The following is a 14,119-nucleotide window of genomic DNA, read 5'->3' on the forward strand; positions in this document are numbered from 1 at the left end:
GCGGTCCAGCTTCCTCGCCTGAGAGCCCGGGAAACCGGCGGAACGCAGATACGCGAGGGCCGGGAGCCGGAGGAGCCGGGCCACCGAGGACTGTACGGCAGCGGGGGAGCGGTTTGGCGGGGACACGGGGTCGTTCAGTGGCCGCCGCGATGCTCCCCTCCTTGCAGGAATCGCTGGATGGGGATGAAAAGGAGGTAGAGAGCAGCGAGGAGGGTGGCTCCGCCGAGGAGCGGAGACTCGAGCCACCGCCCAGCAGCCACTACTGTCTCTACAGCTACCGCGGAAGCAGGTGCAGCGCCCGGCCGCCCTTGTGGCCCCGCCCCCCCGGCCCCGCCGCCCGACCCCGCAGCCCACCCCGGGTCCCGCAGCCCACCCCGGGTCCCGCAGCCCGCCGCGGGTCCCGCAGCCCACCCCGGGTCCCGCAGCCCACCCCGGGTCCCGCAGCCTGGCGGCTCTCAAACGCCGTCTTCTCCCCTCCCAGCCAAGGTCTCTGGCCCTCAGGGCCCTCCTCGCCTCACGCGGTACTTCCGGGCCCCCATCCTGGACTTTTGTCCCTGGCCCTCCCATGCCTCTGCGCCCTGTCCTTGACATCTTCCAGCCCCTTCCTGTCGCCCCTGCCTTTTGTTTAGCGCAGTGCCACGCACGCTCAATAATGTCAGTTCCCATCCCCTGTCCTTCCTGTCATTGTCTCCTCACTTTCCTCCATCCCCAACCCGCCATCCCTACCCCCACGCCCACCTTCTAGTTACCCTCTGTCCTTGCTGCCTCTTTTCCCTCTGCCCCAGCAGACTTCCTGGGGTTCTTCTGGCCCTGTAAAGTCTGTTTTTGTTTTTGTTTTGGCCGTAGTGCGTGGCTTGGGGGATCTTATTTCCCTGACCAGGGATTGAACCCAGGCCCTCAGCAGTGAAAGTTCCGAGTCCTAACCAGTGGACCGCCAGGGAATTCCCTGTGAAGTCTGTTTTTAAGAGTAAATTTCCTTGACTCTTCTGGATGTTTAATTTAGCCTTTCCTCCACCCCTTAAGTGGCCTGGAGAGAGAAGGAGCTCTTGTCAGGGCTGTTTTATGGGTTTTCCCCTGTCAATGGAGGCAGTGGAGGATTCAAGCACTTCTACCTTGCAGCATTTTTAGTTGACTGCCCCTATCCTGCTTGCGGGGGGTGGGGGGCCCCATACTCCACTTGAGTTAGAACCCATAAGTTGATAGCTGACTTGCTTTTGCGGCGTGCAGATTGGCACAGCAGCGAGCGGACAGTGATGATGGAAGCCCAAGTGGCACAAATGCAGAAACTCCCTCTGGTGATGATTTCAGGTAAAAACAGCTTGGCCATAACCCGCGTATGTGCTTTTCTCTTAAGGGCATCTCTGGCCTGCAGATGTCAGTGGGTACCCTGTCTCCACGCAGCTTTCCCTGAGTCAAACCATCAAGCCCACCTCTCCCATAGGAACCTCATCTTGATTTTCTTATTAGTTCATTTATTCAAGGCTGGGGCAGATCCAAATACCCTTGTGATTAGCCACACAGTTATTCTGAGCTTCTTGATTGGAACTCCAGTAAATATTCAATATCATATAAGTATCAAGAAATTTAAAATCCTCCCCCCCCCCCCCACTGAATACCCTTTCATAGCTCCTCTGCTGCACGCTACAGTGTAAACTCCAAGATAGCAGGGATTGCTGTCTCTATTGTTCATCGATGTCTCCCTACCTCGTACCTTGAGTGGTACCTGGCACAGGGCAGATATTTAATATATACTTATATATATATGAATGAATGAACCTCAATACTTGATGGATGCAAAGTGGAGTATAATACAAAAATATGTTCACTGAGTGACTGGATGATGGATGATTTAAGGAATTTTTCAGGTACTGTAATAGAATTGCGGATATATATATATATATATATATATATATATTTTTTTTTTTTTAAGTCCTCATTTTTAGAGATACCTAATGAGAAATTTAGGAATGAAATAATATGATTCCAGAAACTTGCTTCAAAATAAGTCTGGGAAGTGGGAGGTATGGACAACATGGGAGTACAGGTGAAACAAGATTTTTTAAAAAATAATTTTTATTGCAGTATAGTTGATTTACAATGTTGTGTTAGTTTCAGGTGTACAGCAAAGTGAATCAGTTATATGTATACATATAGCCACTCTTCTTTAGATTCTTTCCCCATATAGGCTATTACAGAGTATTGAGTAGAGTTCTCTGTGCTATATACTAGGTCTTTTTTAGTTATCTATTTTATATATAGTAGTGTGTAAAAGTCAATCCCAGTCTCCCAATTTATCCCCCCCCCCAAGTGAAACAAGATTGCCCATAAACTGATAGTTGTCAAAACTGGGTGGTAGGTACATGTGGGTTCATTATACTATTCTATATTTTATATGTTTGAAATTTTCTATAACGTGAAACCAAAGATGTGAGGCGTATTGGGTTTATATTTTATACTGGGAAGTTTGATGACAGAAGAGCTTTTCTTCCTGCATATTCAATTTATAGTTTCTGTTTATATTCTAATCTCAACCAAACTGAAGTGTTTATGTTTAGCTCATAAATGATCACTAAGCTGGTGTGTTTATTCATGGGTAGTAGGTAGTTGGAGGATTGAGGAAAGAAGAGGAGGCATGAAATAGTGATCTCGAGGGACTTCCCTGGTGGCACGGTGGTTAAGAATCTGCCTGCCAGTGCAGGGGACATGGGTTCGATCCCTGGTCCAGGAAGATCCCACATGCCGTGAAGCAACTAAGCCATGTGTCCCACAACTACTGAGCCTGTGCTCTAGAGCCCGCGAGCCACAACTACTGAGCCCACATGCCGCAACTACTGAAGCCCACGCGCCTAGAGCCCGTGCTCCGCAACAAGAGAAGCCACCACAATGATAAACCCACGCACCGCAATGAAGAGTAACCCCCGCTCGCCACAACTAGAGAAAGCCTGCAAGCAGCAACAAAGACCCAACGCAGACGAAAATAAATTTAAAAAATAAATAAGTTAAAAAAAAAAAAGTCAATCCCAATCTCCCAGTTTATCCCTGCCCCCGCCAAGTGAAACAAGATTGCCCATAAGCTGATAATTATCAAAACTGGGTGGTAGGTACATGTGGGTTCATTATACTATTCTCTCTACTTTTATATGTTTGAAAATTTCCATAACATGAAACCAAAGATGTGAGGCGTATTGGGTTTATATTTTCTATTGGGAAGTTTGGTGATAGAAGAGCTTTTCTTCCTGCATATTTAATTCATAGTTTCTGTTTATATTCTAATCTCAACCAAACTGAAGTGTTTATGTTTAGCTCATAAATGATCACTAAGCTGCTGTGTTTACTCATGGGTAGTAGGTAGTTGGAGGATTGAGGAAAGAAGAGGAGACATGAAATAGTGATCTCGAGGGACTTCCCTGGTGGCACAGTGGTTAAGAATCCGCCTGCCAATGCAGGGGACACGGGTTCGAGCCCTGGTCTGGGAAGATCCCACATGCCGTGAAGCAACTAAGCCATGTGTCCCACAGCTACTGAGCCTGCGCTCTAGAGCCCACGAGCCACAACTACTGAAGCCCGCGTGCCTAGAGCCCGTGCTCCGTAACAAGAGAAGCCACCACAATGAGAAGCCCGTGCACTGCAAAGAAGAGTAGCCCCCACTCACCACAACTAGAGAAAGCCCGCGCTCAGCAACGAAGACCCAACGCGGCCAAAATAAATAAATAAATTAATTAATTAATTTAAAGAAAAATAGAGATCTCAAAGAGTAGAAGAATGAGTGAACCAGGAAATGTTGTGATAGCTGGGCAGCGGTAGGGCCCACTGGAGGCTAGTGGTCATTAATTCAATTTATTTATTTATTTATGTATTTTGGCTGTGCTGCACGGCTTGCAGGATCTTAGTTCCCCGACCAGGGATCGAACCCGGGCCCACGGCTGTGAAACCACCAACCTAACCGCTGGACCGCCAGGGAATTCCTAGTGGTCATTAATTTAAAATGAGACTAGACACTGTGGATATGGGTTTTTGTCCAACCACATTCAGCTGCATAGGTGCAGATGCCGAGTAGGTAGAGAGCTGGACTAACCAGGGCTGAAGTTTTGCTAAGCAGGTACAGGGAGGTGAAAACAAAGGGGTTGAATGAGAATGTGTGCAGGGGTGTGATTACAATGACTGGAATTTAAGCTGGGTAAGGAGGAAGGAGGTGAGGATGAGAAACTTGAGGTTTCTGTGAAAAAGATACAAGGTCAGTGGCTTGGGGGTCCCAGTGGAGTCATAATACTAGAGAGAATGAGCTGGAAAGATAGAACTATTTTAAATGGATGAGGTAGATCATACTTGGTGATATACATTCCTAGAAGCCTCACCAACAGGAGTCAGATAGAAAGCTTTGCCGAGTCCTTAGTGAGGGCTTTTAGCGATGTCCTGTCTGACTTCCGGGGTGTAAATGCAGAGTCCACTGGTAAGGAACGTGTGTCTTTCATTTGTCAAGCCTCTCCTTGGCGGATACTAATCTACCATCTGAATTGGAGCCAGAGCTGTGCAGTTTCATTGCTAAGCGCCTTTCTAAGGGAGCAGTCTTTGAAGGGCTGGGTAATGTTGCATCTGTGGAGCTGAGGTAAGTATAAAATGTGCTGTATCCTGAGATTTTATTTCTGAGCTAAATATGAGAAGTGGTGAGAAACTCCAAAAGATCAGTACCTACTAGACCTGCAAAGTTCATCTTTGTTCCCTGGCAGCTGAGCACTGGGCCTCACACACATTTTTGTGGAATGGAATTAAGTGAGTGGCAGAGACTCTGCCTCCTCAGTGTATACATTTAGCCTTGTACTTGGAAGAAAAGAGCTGATTACCAAAACTAAAACTGTATACTTTACAGTTGTAAAGGGCTTTCACAAACTTCAATGCCATTCTCCTTACAAAGGGGTGATAAAGCAGATACTCTTACTTCCATTTTCAGATGAAGTCATAAACTTAGAGAACTTGAGGTCCCAAGGCTGGTCACATTGATGGAATTCATGCTTAAATATAGGTGTCCTCAGTTGAATTCCAGCCATCTTTCCACTACACCCCTTGATTGTAGTTCACTTCAGACCATGATATTGGCATCAAGTCCTCTCAGGAGTATGAGGCCACATCCCAAAGATAAGGCCATCGGATAAACACTTCACATCTGCCTGGGGCTTCACTGATTCGTGAAGGTTTAGGGGAGGGAGAAAAGATGATTATATTTATGTGAACATGGATAAACTATGAACAAGAGTGAAATTTGCATGAATTTTTCACATAAGACAGGAGAATTCAAAGAAATTCCATGTTTGTTAGGTGCTGCTTTAGCTAAAGCCCGTTACGGTATATGTTCATTTTCCTCTGTTGTTACAAGTAAACCAAGAAGTCTGGGAAGCTCTGACCTACTGAGCAGTCTAATGGTATTGCCAGATCAGGATGACCAGGGCTCAGAGGAGTCTACAGAACTACATGCATGAGTTATCAAAATAATACATTTAACCTTTTTCTTTCTTTTCTAGAACTCCAGGTTACCGAGTTGGTTGTTATTACTGCCTTTTCCAACAAGAAAAACTGCTTTCCCAAACAGCAACAACAGACTCTGAACATAACTGTTCAGAGTATGTGGTCTGCTTTTTAGGAGGGTCTGAAAAAGGACTTGAGCTATATCCTTTCTTTGGTCTTTGAGGGTATCAGGAAGGAAAATGTTGGCAGGCAAGTAGAGGATTATTACTAGCAACCTCCGAAAAGGTTTTCTACCTCTTATGCATTAACTTCAATTTCAGACCTCCATACGACCAGTTTGTCTTGGCTTGTTTTAATTGACAGTTATTTGAGAGATTTTTATATTACCTACTGAGAGATAAAACCCTTTCTTGATTCATCCTTTATTGCTTCCTTAAGAACATACTTTCAGGCTTGAATTGGACAAGTATATTCAAGGGCTGAAAAATAACATGAACTGTGAGGTAAGATGATTGTGTTTATTTTTTTTAAAAAGAGTTTCATTCTTTTTTTTAAAATATTTATTATTTATTTGGTTGTGCTGGGTCTTAGTTGCGGCACGTGGGATCTTTAGTTGTGGCGTGCGGGATCTAGTTCCCTGACCAGGGATTGAACCTGGGCCCCCTGCATTGAGAGCATGGAGTCTTAACCGCTGGACCACCAGGGATGTCCCTGCATTAATATTTTTAAAGACTGGGATGATTAACATTATGCAACTGCTATACTTGTCAAATCATCCAGGTGGACACAGACACTTAGGAATTCTGAAAATGTGCTACGTTGCGGGCTAATAGAAAGGTGCTTGGGGGCTTTCCTGGTGGCGCAGTGGTTAAGAATCCGCCTGCCAATGCAAGGGACACGGGTTCGAGCCCTGGTCCGGGAAGATCCCACATGCTGCGGAGCGACTAAGCCCATGCGCCACAACTACTGAGCCTGCGCTCTAGAGCCCGTGCACCGCAACTAGTGAGCCCGCGTGTCTAGAACCCGTGCTCCGCAACAAGAGAAGCCATGGCAATGAGAAGCCCGCACACCACAATGAAGAGTAGCCCCCACTCCACACAACTAGAGAAAGCCCGTGTACAGCAATGAAGACCCAACGCAGCCAAAAATAAATAAATTAATTTAAAATGGATTTGTTTTAAAAAAGGAAGAAAAAAAAGAAAGGTGCTTGTTAAGGGAAGCAGGGAACATAGTCCTATAAGTGCTGTAAGTTTCACAAGACTGCTTCTGAAGTTTTGCATTTATGAAAAATTCAATCAATTAAATTCAAAGGTATATAGTAACATGCCAAGCGAGGAAGATGACGTTCTTTTCCCAATTTCTAGACACGTAAGATTTATATTCTGGTCAGAACTAATGGCCCACAAAGCCTCTGGCACCAGAGACATGCTATGCAATGGGATGACTGTCCTTGAACTCAACCTCAAAGATTTTTAGAAACATCCCATTTTTCATTAATCGATCTTTTATGAATTAGATACATCCGTATCGATTCCTTTATCCATACCTTTTAAAAACTACGCGTTTGGTTGGTGGCAGTTAAGTCATAACTCTTATAAATTTACTACCCATTACATGTGGTAATAATTCCTTTCACTTGTCGTGCATGTGCTTACAAGACACTGCAGGAGGGGAATGGATAGCATAGGAGTGAGCTGGGGATACGAGTCTAGGGGGAGCTGCTCTCCCAGGCTGGAGCTCTCCCTCCAGCCCCAGGGAGCAGCACAGCCAAGGAAGCCAAATGAGCTCCTGGCAGCGTGTCTGACACCTGGAGTGGGCTTGAGTGCTTTAATGCGATGACTCGTATCCTTCCCTGTTTGCATTTCGAGTGTGAACGAACTATCTGCATTCTTTCAGTCATTCAACAGGCACTTTATAAGCTCATCCATGGACGGTTCAGATGCTGTGCCAGGTGCTGGGGAGAGGATTATTAAGAGGGTATCTCCAAGAGTTCACAGTACAGTGGGAGGAGATTGACATGTAAATGCCCCAACTCCTTTCAGTGAAGAAATAGCATGGAACCCTATTAATTCAGTCTCTTCATTTTATATAACGCATTTCTTAGTGTGTTTTTAAGAAATGCAGTACTGAATTAATCCCCACTCTGCCCAACAAGCCCAGCAAAGTTATATCACAATTCCTTTTTTAAAATTTGTGGTGTTAGCTTAAAAGAAGGTGTCTGTCCCCAGTTCTTTTCACTGTCAAGAGTATCATGAAGAAAATGTTAAGTCCACTAAGGTGAAGGCTGATATCAAAGCAAATGACATTCTCTCTTGATCTAGGAAAGGGGTGGGGAGAACCACGTACAGTCCTACCTGAGCAGCTGGTTTGAGGATGTTGTATGCCCAATCCAAAGGGTGGTTCATCTCTTTCAGGAGCAGCTTACCTTTCTGCTACATGCTGTAAGTATTGCCCAAACAAAAGCATTTCCTTAATTGAGAATCACTTTGGCCGAGTTTGGATTATTTAAAGACATACTTATTTTCTCTGAACATTACCTTCCCCCCTGAACATTCATTCAGACAATGCCTGCAATTAGGATAGACCACACTCTATTTATTCAGATCTAGAAAGTTACACTACTAAGGTAGAATTGCAAATACTGAGTCTTCTAATAGGATAAAAGTTGTAAAATAATTACTTTTTTTTTTTTTGGCCGCGCTGCACAGCTTATGTGATCTTGGTTCCCGACCAGGGATTGAACCTGGGCCACGGCAGTGAAAGCCCCGAATCCTAACCACTAGACCAGCAGGGAACTCCCTAAAATAATTACTCTTTGAAGTGATCTGGAAGAGGTGTAATTTCCAAAATAATTTGAGAAGGAAAATGGAAATCAAAAGTGATTTTACCTATATAAAAATGTCCAAATGAAAAATTCACTAAAATATCCAGACAATGGGGTAGGCTCAAGTAAATGGCCAGGTTTTTCATGTAAATATGTGGTAGGTAGATGCAGCTGGGGCTGGATGGCCCCGCAAGCCCAGGTGGTGAAGCCAGGTTTCAGACCATTAGTAAGCAACAGCTGAACAAGGCTCTGGAGAGCTCCCGGACAGTGCCCAGCAAGCATCGTCTAGCGTGGTGGTTATTGGGGGAGGTGATGTTTAGTCACAAGTGGCTGCTCAACAAGGAAAACTGGAATACATGTATCAGTTAGGCTTTATTTTTCTCTCATAGGCTCTGAGTTATACTCCTGTTGAGGTTAAAGAATCAGATGAAAAAACAAAGAGAGACATTCACAGGTAAAGAACAGTTTTGCAAAGAGAGAACCTTTTCCACAGCAAGCCTGATATTTATGTTTTTGACACCCACCCCCACTCCCAATGCAGAATGAATTTGCTTCCTCCCTCCCATCCTGTAATATAATTTGTGCAAAAGGATTGTGTGTGTGGCAGGTTTCTGAGTGTGGCCAGTCTCCAAGGCCTTATTCACGAAGGCACCATGACGTCTTTGTGCATGGCCATGACGGAGGAGCAGCATAAGTCTGTGATCATCGATTGTAGTAGCTCCCAGCCTCAGTTCCACAACGCAGGTGAGCCACAACCCCGGGAGGAGGCTTGTGAATCTCCTTTTTTGCGCTGAGAACAAATGATGCAAACTTATCCTTCCTGTCTTGTGCAGTTTTACATGTTTATCCCCAAATCACCAAAAACAATAGCAGTTCTAGAAACATGGAAATCATGTCATGCCTAGCAATTCTTCTCCTAGATATAGAGAACTCTTGTATATGTACACAAGGAGACAAATACAAGATGTTCATAAGGGCACTGTTTGCAATAGCAAAGAACTGAAAGCAGCTTAAGTGTCTGTCAACAGGAGAATTGATAAACTGTTCTATTCGTACAATGGAATACTATATAGCCGTGACAATGAGTGAACTAGAGCTATATGTCTCAGTATAGCACACAAACATATTATATAGTGCAAGAGCCATTAAAGAAAAATACAGTTTTAACATATGCAAAATAATACTATATAGGGCTTAGAGATAAAGTATGTGGCAAAAGTTTAAAGAAAGACACGGGCATGATAATCCTTTCTGATGGGAAAGGAAGGGGATGCGATTGGGAAGAGGCACATTGGAGCTTCAACCATTTTGGTATTTCTTAACCAGGTGGTGAGTTAAGTTTTTTTAGACCATTATAGAAATGTTAAATAATTCATTATAAGAGTTTTTATAAAGGAGGAAAGAATATCATGATGTATACAAATATTGAATCATTATGTTGTGCACCTGAAACTAATATGTCAATTACACCTCAATTTAAAAACAAGAAAATAAATAAAAAGAAAGGAAGAATAAATGTCTTGTGATTTCACTTTTATTTTTTCTAAAATATTTTATAGGAAGCAATCGGTTTTGTGAGGATTGGATGCAGGCTTTTTTGAATGGTGCTGAAGGAGGTAACCCTTTTCTTTTTCGACAAGTCCTGGAGAACTTTAAACTAAAGGTAACTAATTGGCTGTGTGCCAAGTGCCACACGTAGTCTTTGTCTGAATTGTAATTAGTACCAGTGACTGAGTAACAAATCTGCTTTGTAGCTATGATGTCATTCTCAAAACTAGAATCCTCAGTGCCAGTTTTCCCATACCCAGTGACCACTGGGTACCTAAACTTTTCATCTTTGCTAATCTGACAGGTGACGATGGTATATCACTGTTTTTATTTGCTTTTTTTTTTTTTTTTTTAATTTATTTTTTGGGTGTGTCGGGTCTTAGTTGCAGAGTGCGGGCTCTTCATTGCGGTGTGCGGGCTCTCTGGTTGTGGCGCGCAGGCTTAGTTGCCCCACAGCATGTGGGATCTTAGTTCCCTGACCAGGGATCGAACCAGCATCCCCTGCATTGCAAGACGGATTCTTAACCACTGGACCACCAGGGAAGTCCCTTTATTTGCATTTTAAAAATTCAGTTTATTTCAACCAAAACCAAAACGGGTTGCCCATTTCTCCCACTCCCTACCTCCTGCCTCTGGTGGCCACCAGTCTGTTCTCTAAGTCTATGAGCTTGTTTTTTTTTTGGTTTTTTTTTAAAATCTATACATATTTGGATTCCACATGTAGAAGAGATCGTGTGGTATTTGTCTTTCTCTATCGGACTTGTTTCACTTAGCACTTAGCATGGTGCCCTTGAGGTCCATCTGTGTTGTCACCGATGGCAGGATCTCATTCTTTTTCATGGCTGAGTGGTATTCCGCTGTGTATATATACCACAGTTTCTTTGTCCAGTCATCCATCAGTGGACAGTTGGGTTCTTCATGTCGTCGGTGATGCCGCAGGGAACATGAGGGTGCAGATACCTTTTTGAATAGGTGTTTTTGTTTTCTTCAGGTAGATGCAGAAGGAGCATTGCTGGATCATATTTTTTTCCTTTGGACTATTACCTTAGGGTATATTCCCAAAAGTGGGATTACCAAGTTAAAGTGTTTGAATGCTTTGGTTCCTATTACAAATTGCCAGCTTGCACTTCAGAAAAATAGGAACAAATTACAGAATGGCCAGCAATGTGTGTGGGTTTTCTATGCAGAACCTAATATAACAGTTTTTATCAATCTTATTTATTTTTATTAATTTAATATTGGCACTCCATAGCTATTCACATCTGTCTTTAATTATTATTCAGGCTGAACATTTTTTCATGTTAGTTTACTGTTTGCAAATAAACAAACAAAAAGACACATTTCAATGGAGCAAATCTATCCACTATGATATAGCGACATTATAAATTGTAAAGGCAATACTAATGAAAGATGTTACCTGTCATTCTCTATATGTAAACAATATCTTTATATTTTTTGATAAATTGTCAAGTAGAGTCCGGGTCTTAACCATAAATTTGCATTATTCTGTATGTATTTTGTACCATAAGCCTTATTCACAATAATTAAAATAATATTTTAAAAACAAACACGAACTAGAATCCTCAAAAGGCATTCCATTTATATTTTTCAGTGGCTTCTGCATATGTACCACTGCATATCCAATTAATTGGATTGAATGCTTGCTTATATTTCAAGGACATCAGTCTTGTAATTTGTGACATATCTTAGTTGGAAAGCACAAAAAAAGGAGTTCCATGCCTAAGCGTTCAAAATTTTGGTGGGGAGGCATGTTGTCACCTTATTTAGGAGATTTGTAAAGTATTTTTACTTTATATGTATAAAAGATTTTGTTCTACCAAGGGCAAAGTATATTAGCAATAAAAATGATGAAAATATTCAAAAATAAAAAGCAAACATTTCAGTAACATATGTTGAGTTCTCAGCTGGATAGGAGATCTTTTTCAGGCTTCATTATTATCTCACTAAACATATATTTAACTGGGTAATCTTTTTCTAGGCCATACAAGACACAAATAATTTGAAGAGATTTATCCGGCAGGCAGAAATGAGTCATTATGCTTTGTTTAAATGTTACATGTTCCTAAAGAACTGTGGTAGTGGAGATATCCTTTTGAAGATTGTTAAAGTGGAACACGAAGAAATGCCCGAAGCCAAAAGTGTGGTAGCTGTCCTCGAAGAATTTATGAAAGAAGCTCCTACCCAAAGTTTTTGATCACATGTTTTGAGATGATTATATTGTGAAGTTATGCAAGCCTTGGCGTTTGAAATTGCAGTTGTTATAACTGTCATAGGATTGCTATTTCAGATTATTTGAAACATATTCTAGGTTTTTTCATGTTGTACTTTTAAGATTAAACCTAATTAGACATATAAATCTGAGGCAAGTCTTCACTGAGCCCTAGATAGATGTGTGTTAGAGTTGTGAAAATTTTACATTTGCTGGTCTCATAAATTCTAGACTTCAGGGAGTTGTTCCTTAAAAAACTTCAGAGGAGATCTTGTGGCTTCTGTGAGGAGTTTGCTGCAGTATTTAGCAACTTTTCCTCCCAGAAAGATGATAATACTTCTTTCTCAACGTACTATAGCTTCTTTTAAAAAAAGTACTTCTAGTCTTAGGACAGATTAACACCATGACACCATTTCAAAAACAGATCTGTGCATCCTGTGGGTGCTTGATAGATTTTTTTTGTCTGATTGATAATGGATGGATGAGGAAGCCAGCTTTTATGTCAATATGCAAATAAATCATGAGTGTGTAAGGAAGTAAATGAGCTTTAAAAATAGATGTACTAGCTTCAAGATAAAACATTATCTCTGATGGAAAGCTACTGCAGAAGTGGCCCCATCACTTTCTTCATTTGTTCACAGGTATTTGCCAAGAGCCTATATTTTCTTTTTTCTTTCAGATGAAAATGCTGGAGTTTTTAAACCGAGTGTTAAAAAAGAAACAAAAGTACATAAATTGTACAAGCAAATGTAACAGAGATTCTTCATGTCAGGGTTAATCATTGCTTTTAGTTTTTTGTACATTTGTTGCAAGCCTTAAATTGTTTTATTCTGAATCAATTGAAAGTGTTCTCGGAGCCATTTATAATTCCCATGGAAGCCAACTGTAGCTACACACGTATGACTGCAGTTTGTTCTGCTTAGCTCTTTAATAAATCCATTTGATAATGATTTTTGCTTAGAAGATCAGAATTCTTGTGTTCTCACTGCCCTCAGGATGCTCAGAGGAACACAAGCCCGTAAAAATCTTCTCCTACACTCATCTAAGTTCACATTAAGTGCTGAGTTTTAACTTTGCAAATGACTGACAATGGCCTTCTGCTTTCTCTTATATAGAAGTCTAGAGACATGACTCACTGAGCCATTTCTTTTCTTTAATGAGAAGTACAATTCAGGATCCTCATAAAGGCTTTCATATGGTTTTAAACTTTAATAACTTGGATCATAGTCAGTGTAGAAAAAAAAAATCCAAGTAGCATCTTTTTTATAGCATTAAATTCAGAATGACTATGGAAAACAAGCGATTTTATGGCACAGCCCTTGAATCTTTTTCTAATGTAGGGTTGCCCACTTGGAAATCAAATTTTTAAATAATGTTAAGACATCAACATTTTGAGTCTGGAAAACATATTTTTCATTTTCAAATTCACATATCATTCAAGAGTCCATGTTGTAAATAGCATTTAAAAGCAAATGTATTACCTGCTTCAAGTCATTTATGGATAGGGTCAAGGCATAATTACATATTCTTTATATGTACTTTTATATATACTTTTTGTAATGTAAGCTCACTACATTACACAGTTATATATAAAACAGTCTTATTTTAAAAGTGTATGATAAACTGTATATCACTACTGTAGACAAGGAAAATAGTGACATGGCGTTGAATATCTTGTGGGCCATGTGAAGAAACTCAAAGAGCTCATGACCAAAAACATGTACTGTATTCAAATTTTAATAAGCTAATATATTAACTTTTAAAGTTTTAAAAAGCATTTGTTCAAGTGTGGAATACATTATGTATTATTTGTGTGCTATACACAGGAAATGTATGTTTGTCACGTATCAAAAATGGTCTCAATTTGTCTGTAATTATATTTACAATAATAATAATAAAACAACTTAGCTTCTCACCAGCACAGTCATTTTTATTCAGTGAGCTCAATTCTCCAGCCTGACATTTTTATTAATTCGCAACAAGTTTATAGGGGAAATTATACTTGTTAGGCTAAGGAATTTGTTGAAGAAAATCAAATCACCTGCTGGGAGACACCT

The 14,119-nt window shown here is 41.3% G+C and overlaps 1 protein-coding gene across 1 annotated transcript; it reads left to right on the forward strand.

Annotated features, from left to right (window-relative positions):
• Positions 1 to 13,916, forward strand: C20H17orf75 (chromosome 20 C17orf75 homolog). Its single transcript, XM_068531038.1, has 10 exons — positions 1 to 289; positions 1,228 to 1,308; positions 4,481 to 4,606; positions 5,517 to 5,660; positions 5,906 to 5,963; positions 7,782 to 7,901; positions 8,674 to 8,738; positions 8,892 to 9,028; positions 9,844 to 9,947; positions 11,832 to 13,916. Exons 1-10 carry the CDS (start codon positions 150 to 152, stop codon positions 12,045 to 12,047), a joined length of 1,191 nt encoding a protein of 396 aa, XP_068387139.1. The 5' UTR covers positions 1 to 149; the 3' UTR covers positions 12,048 to 13,916.
• The last annotated feature ends 203 nt before the right edge of the window (positions 13,917 to 14,119 follow it).

Source organism: Eschrichtius robustus, chromosome 20, assembly GCF_028021215.1.
Source record: "Eschrichtius robustus isolate mEscRob2 chromosome 20, mEscRob2.pri, whole genome shotgun sequence".
Classification (NCBI taxonomy): domain Eukaryota; kingdom Metazoa; phylum Chordata; class Mammalia; order Artiodactyla; family Eschrichtiidae; genus Eschrichtius; species Eschrichtius robustus.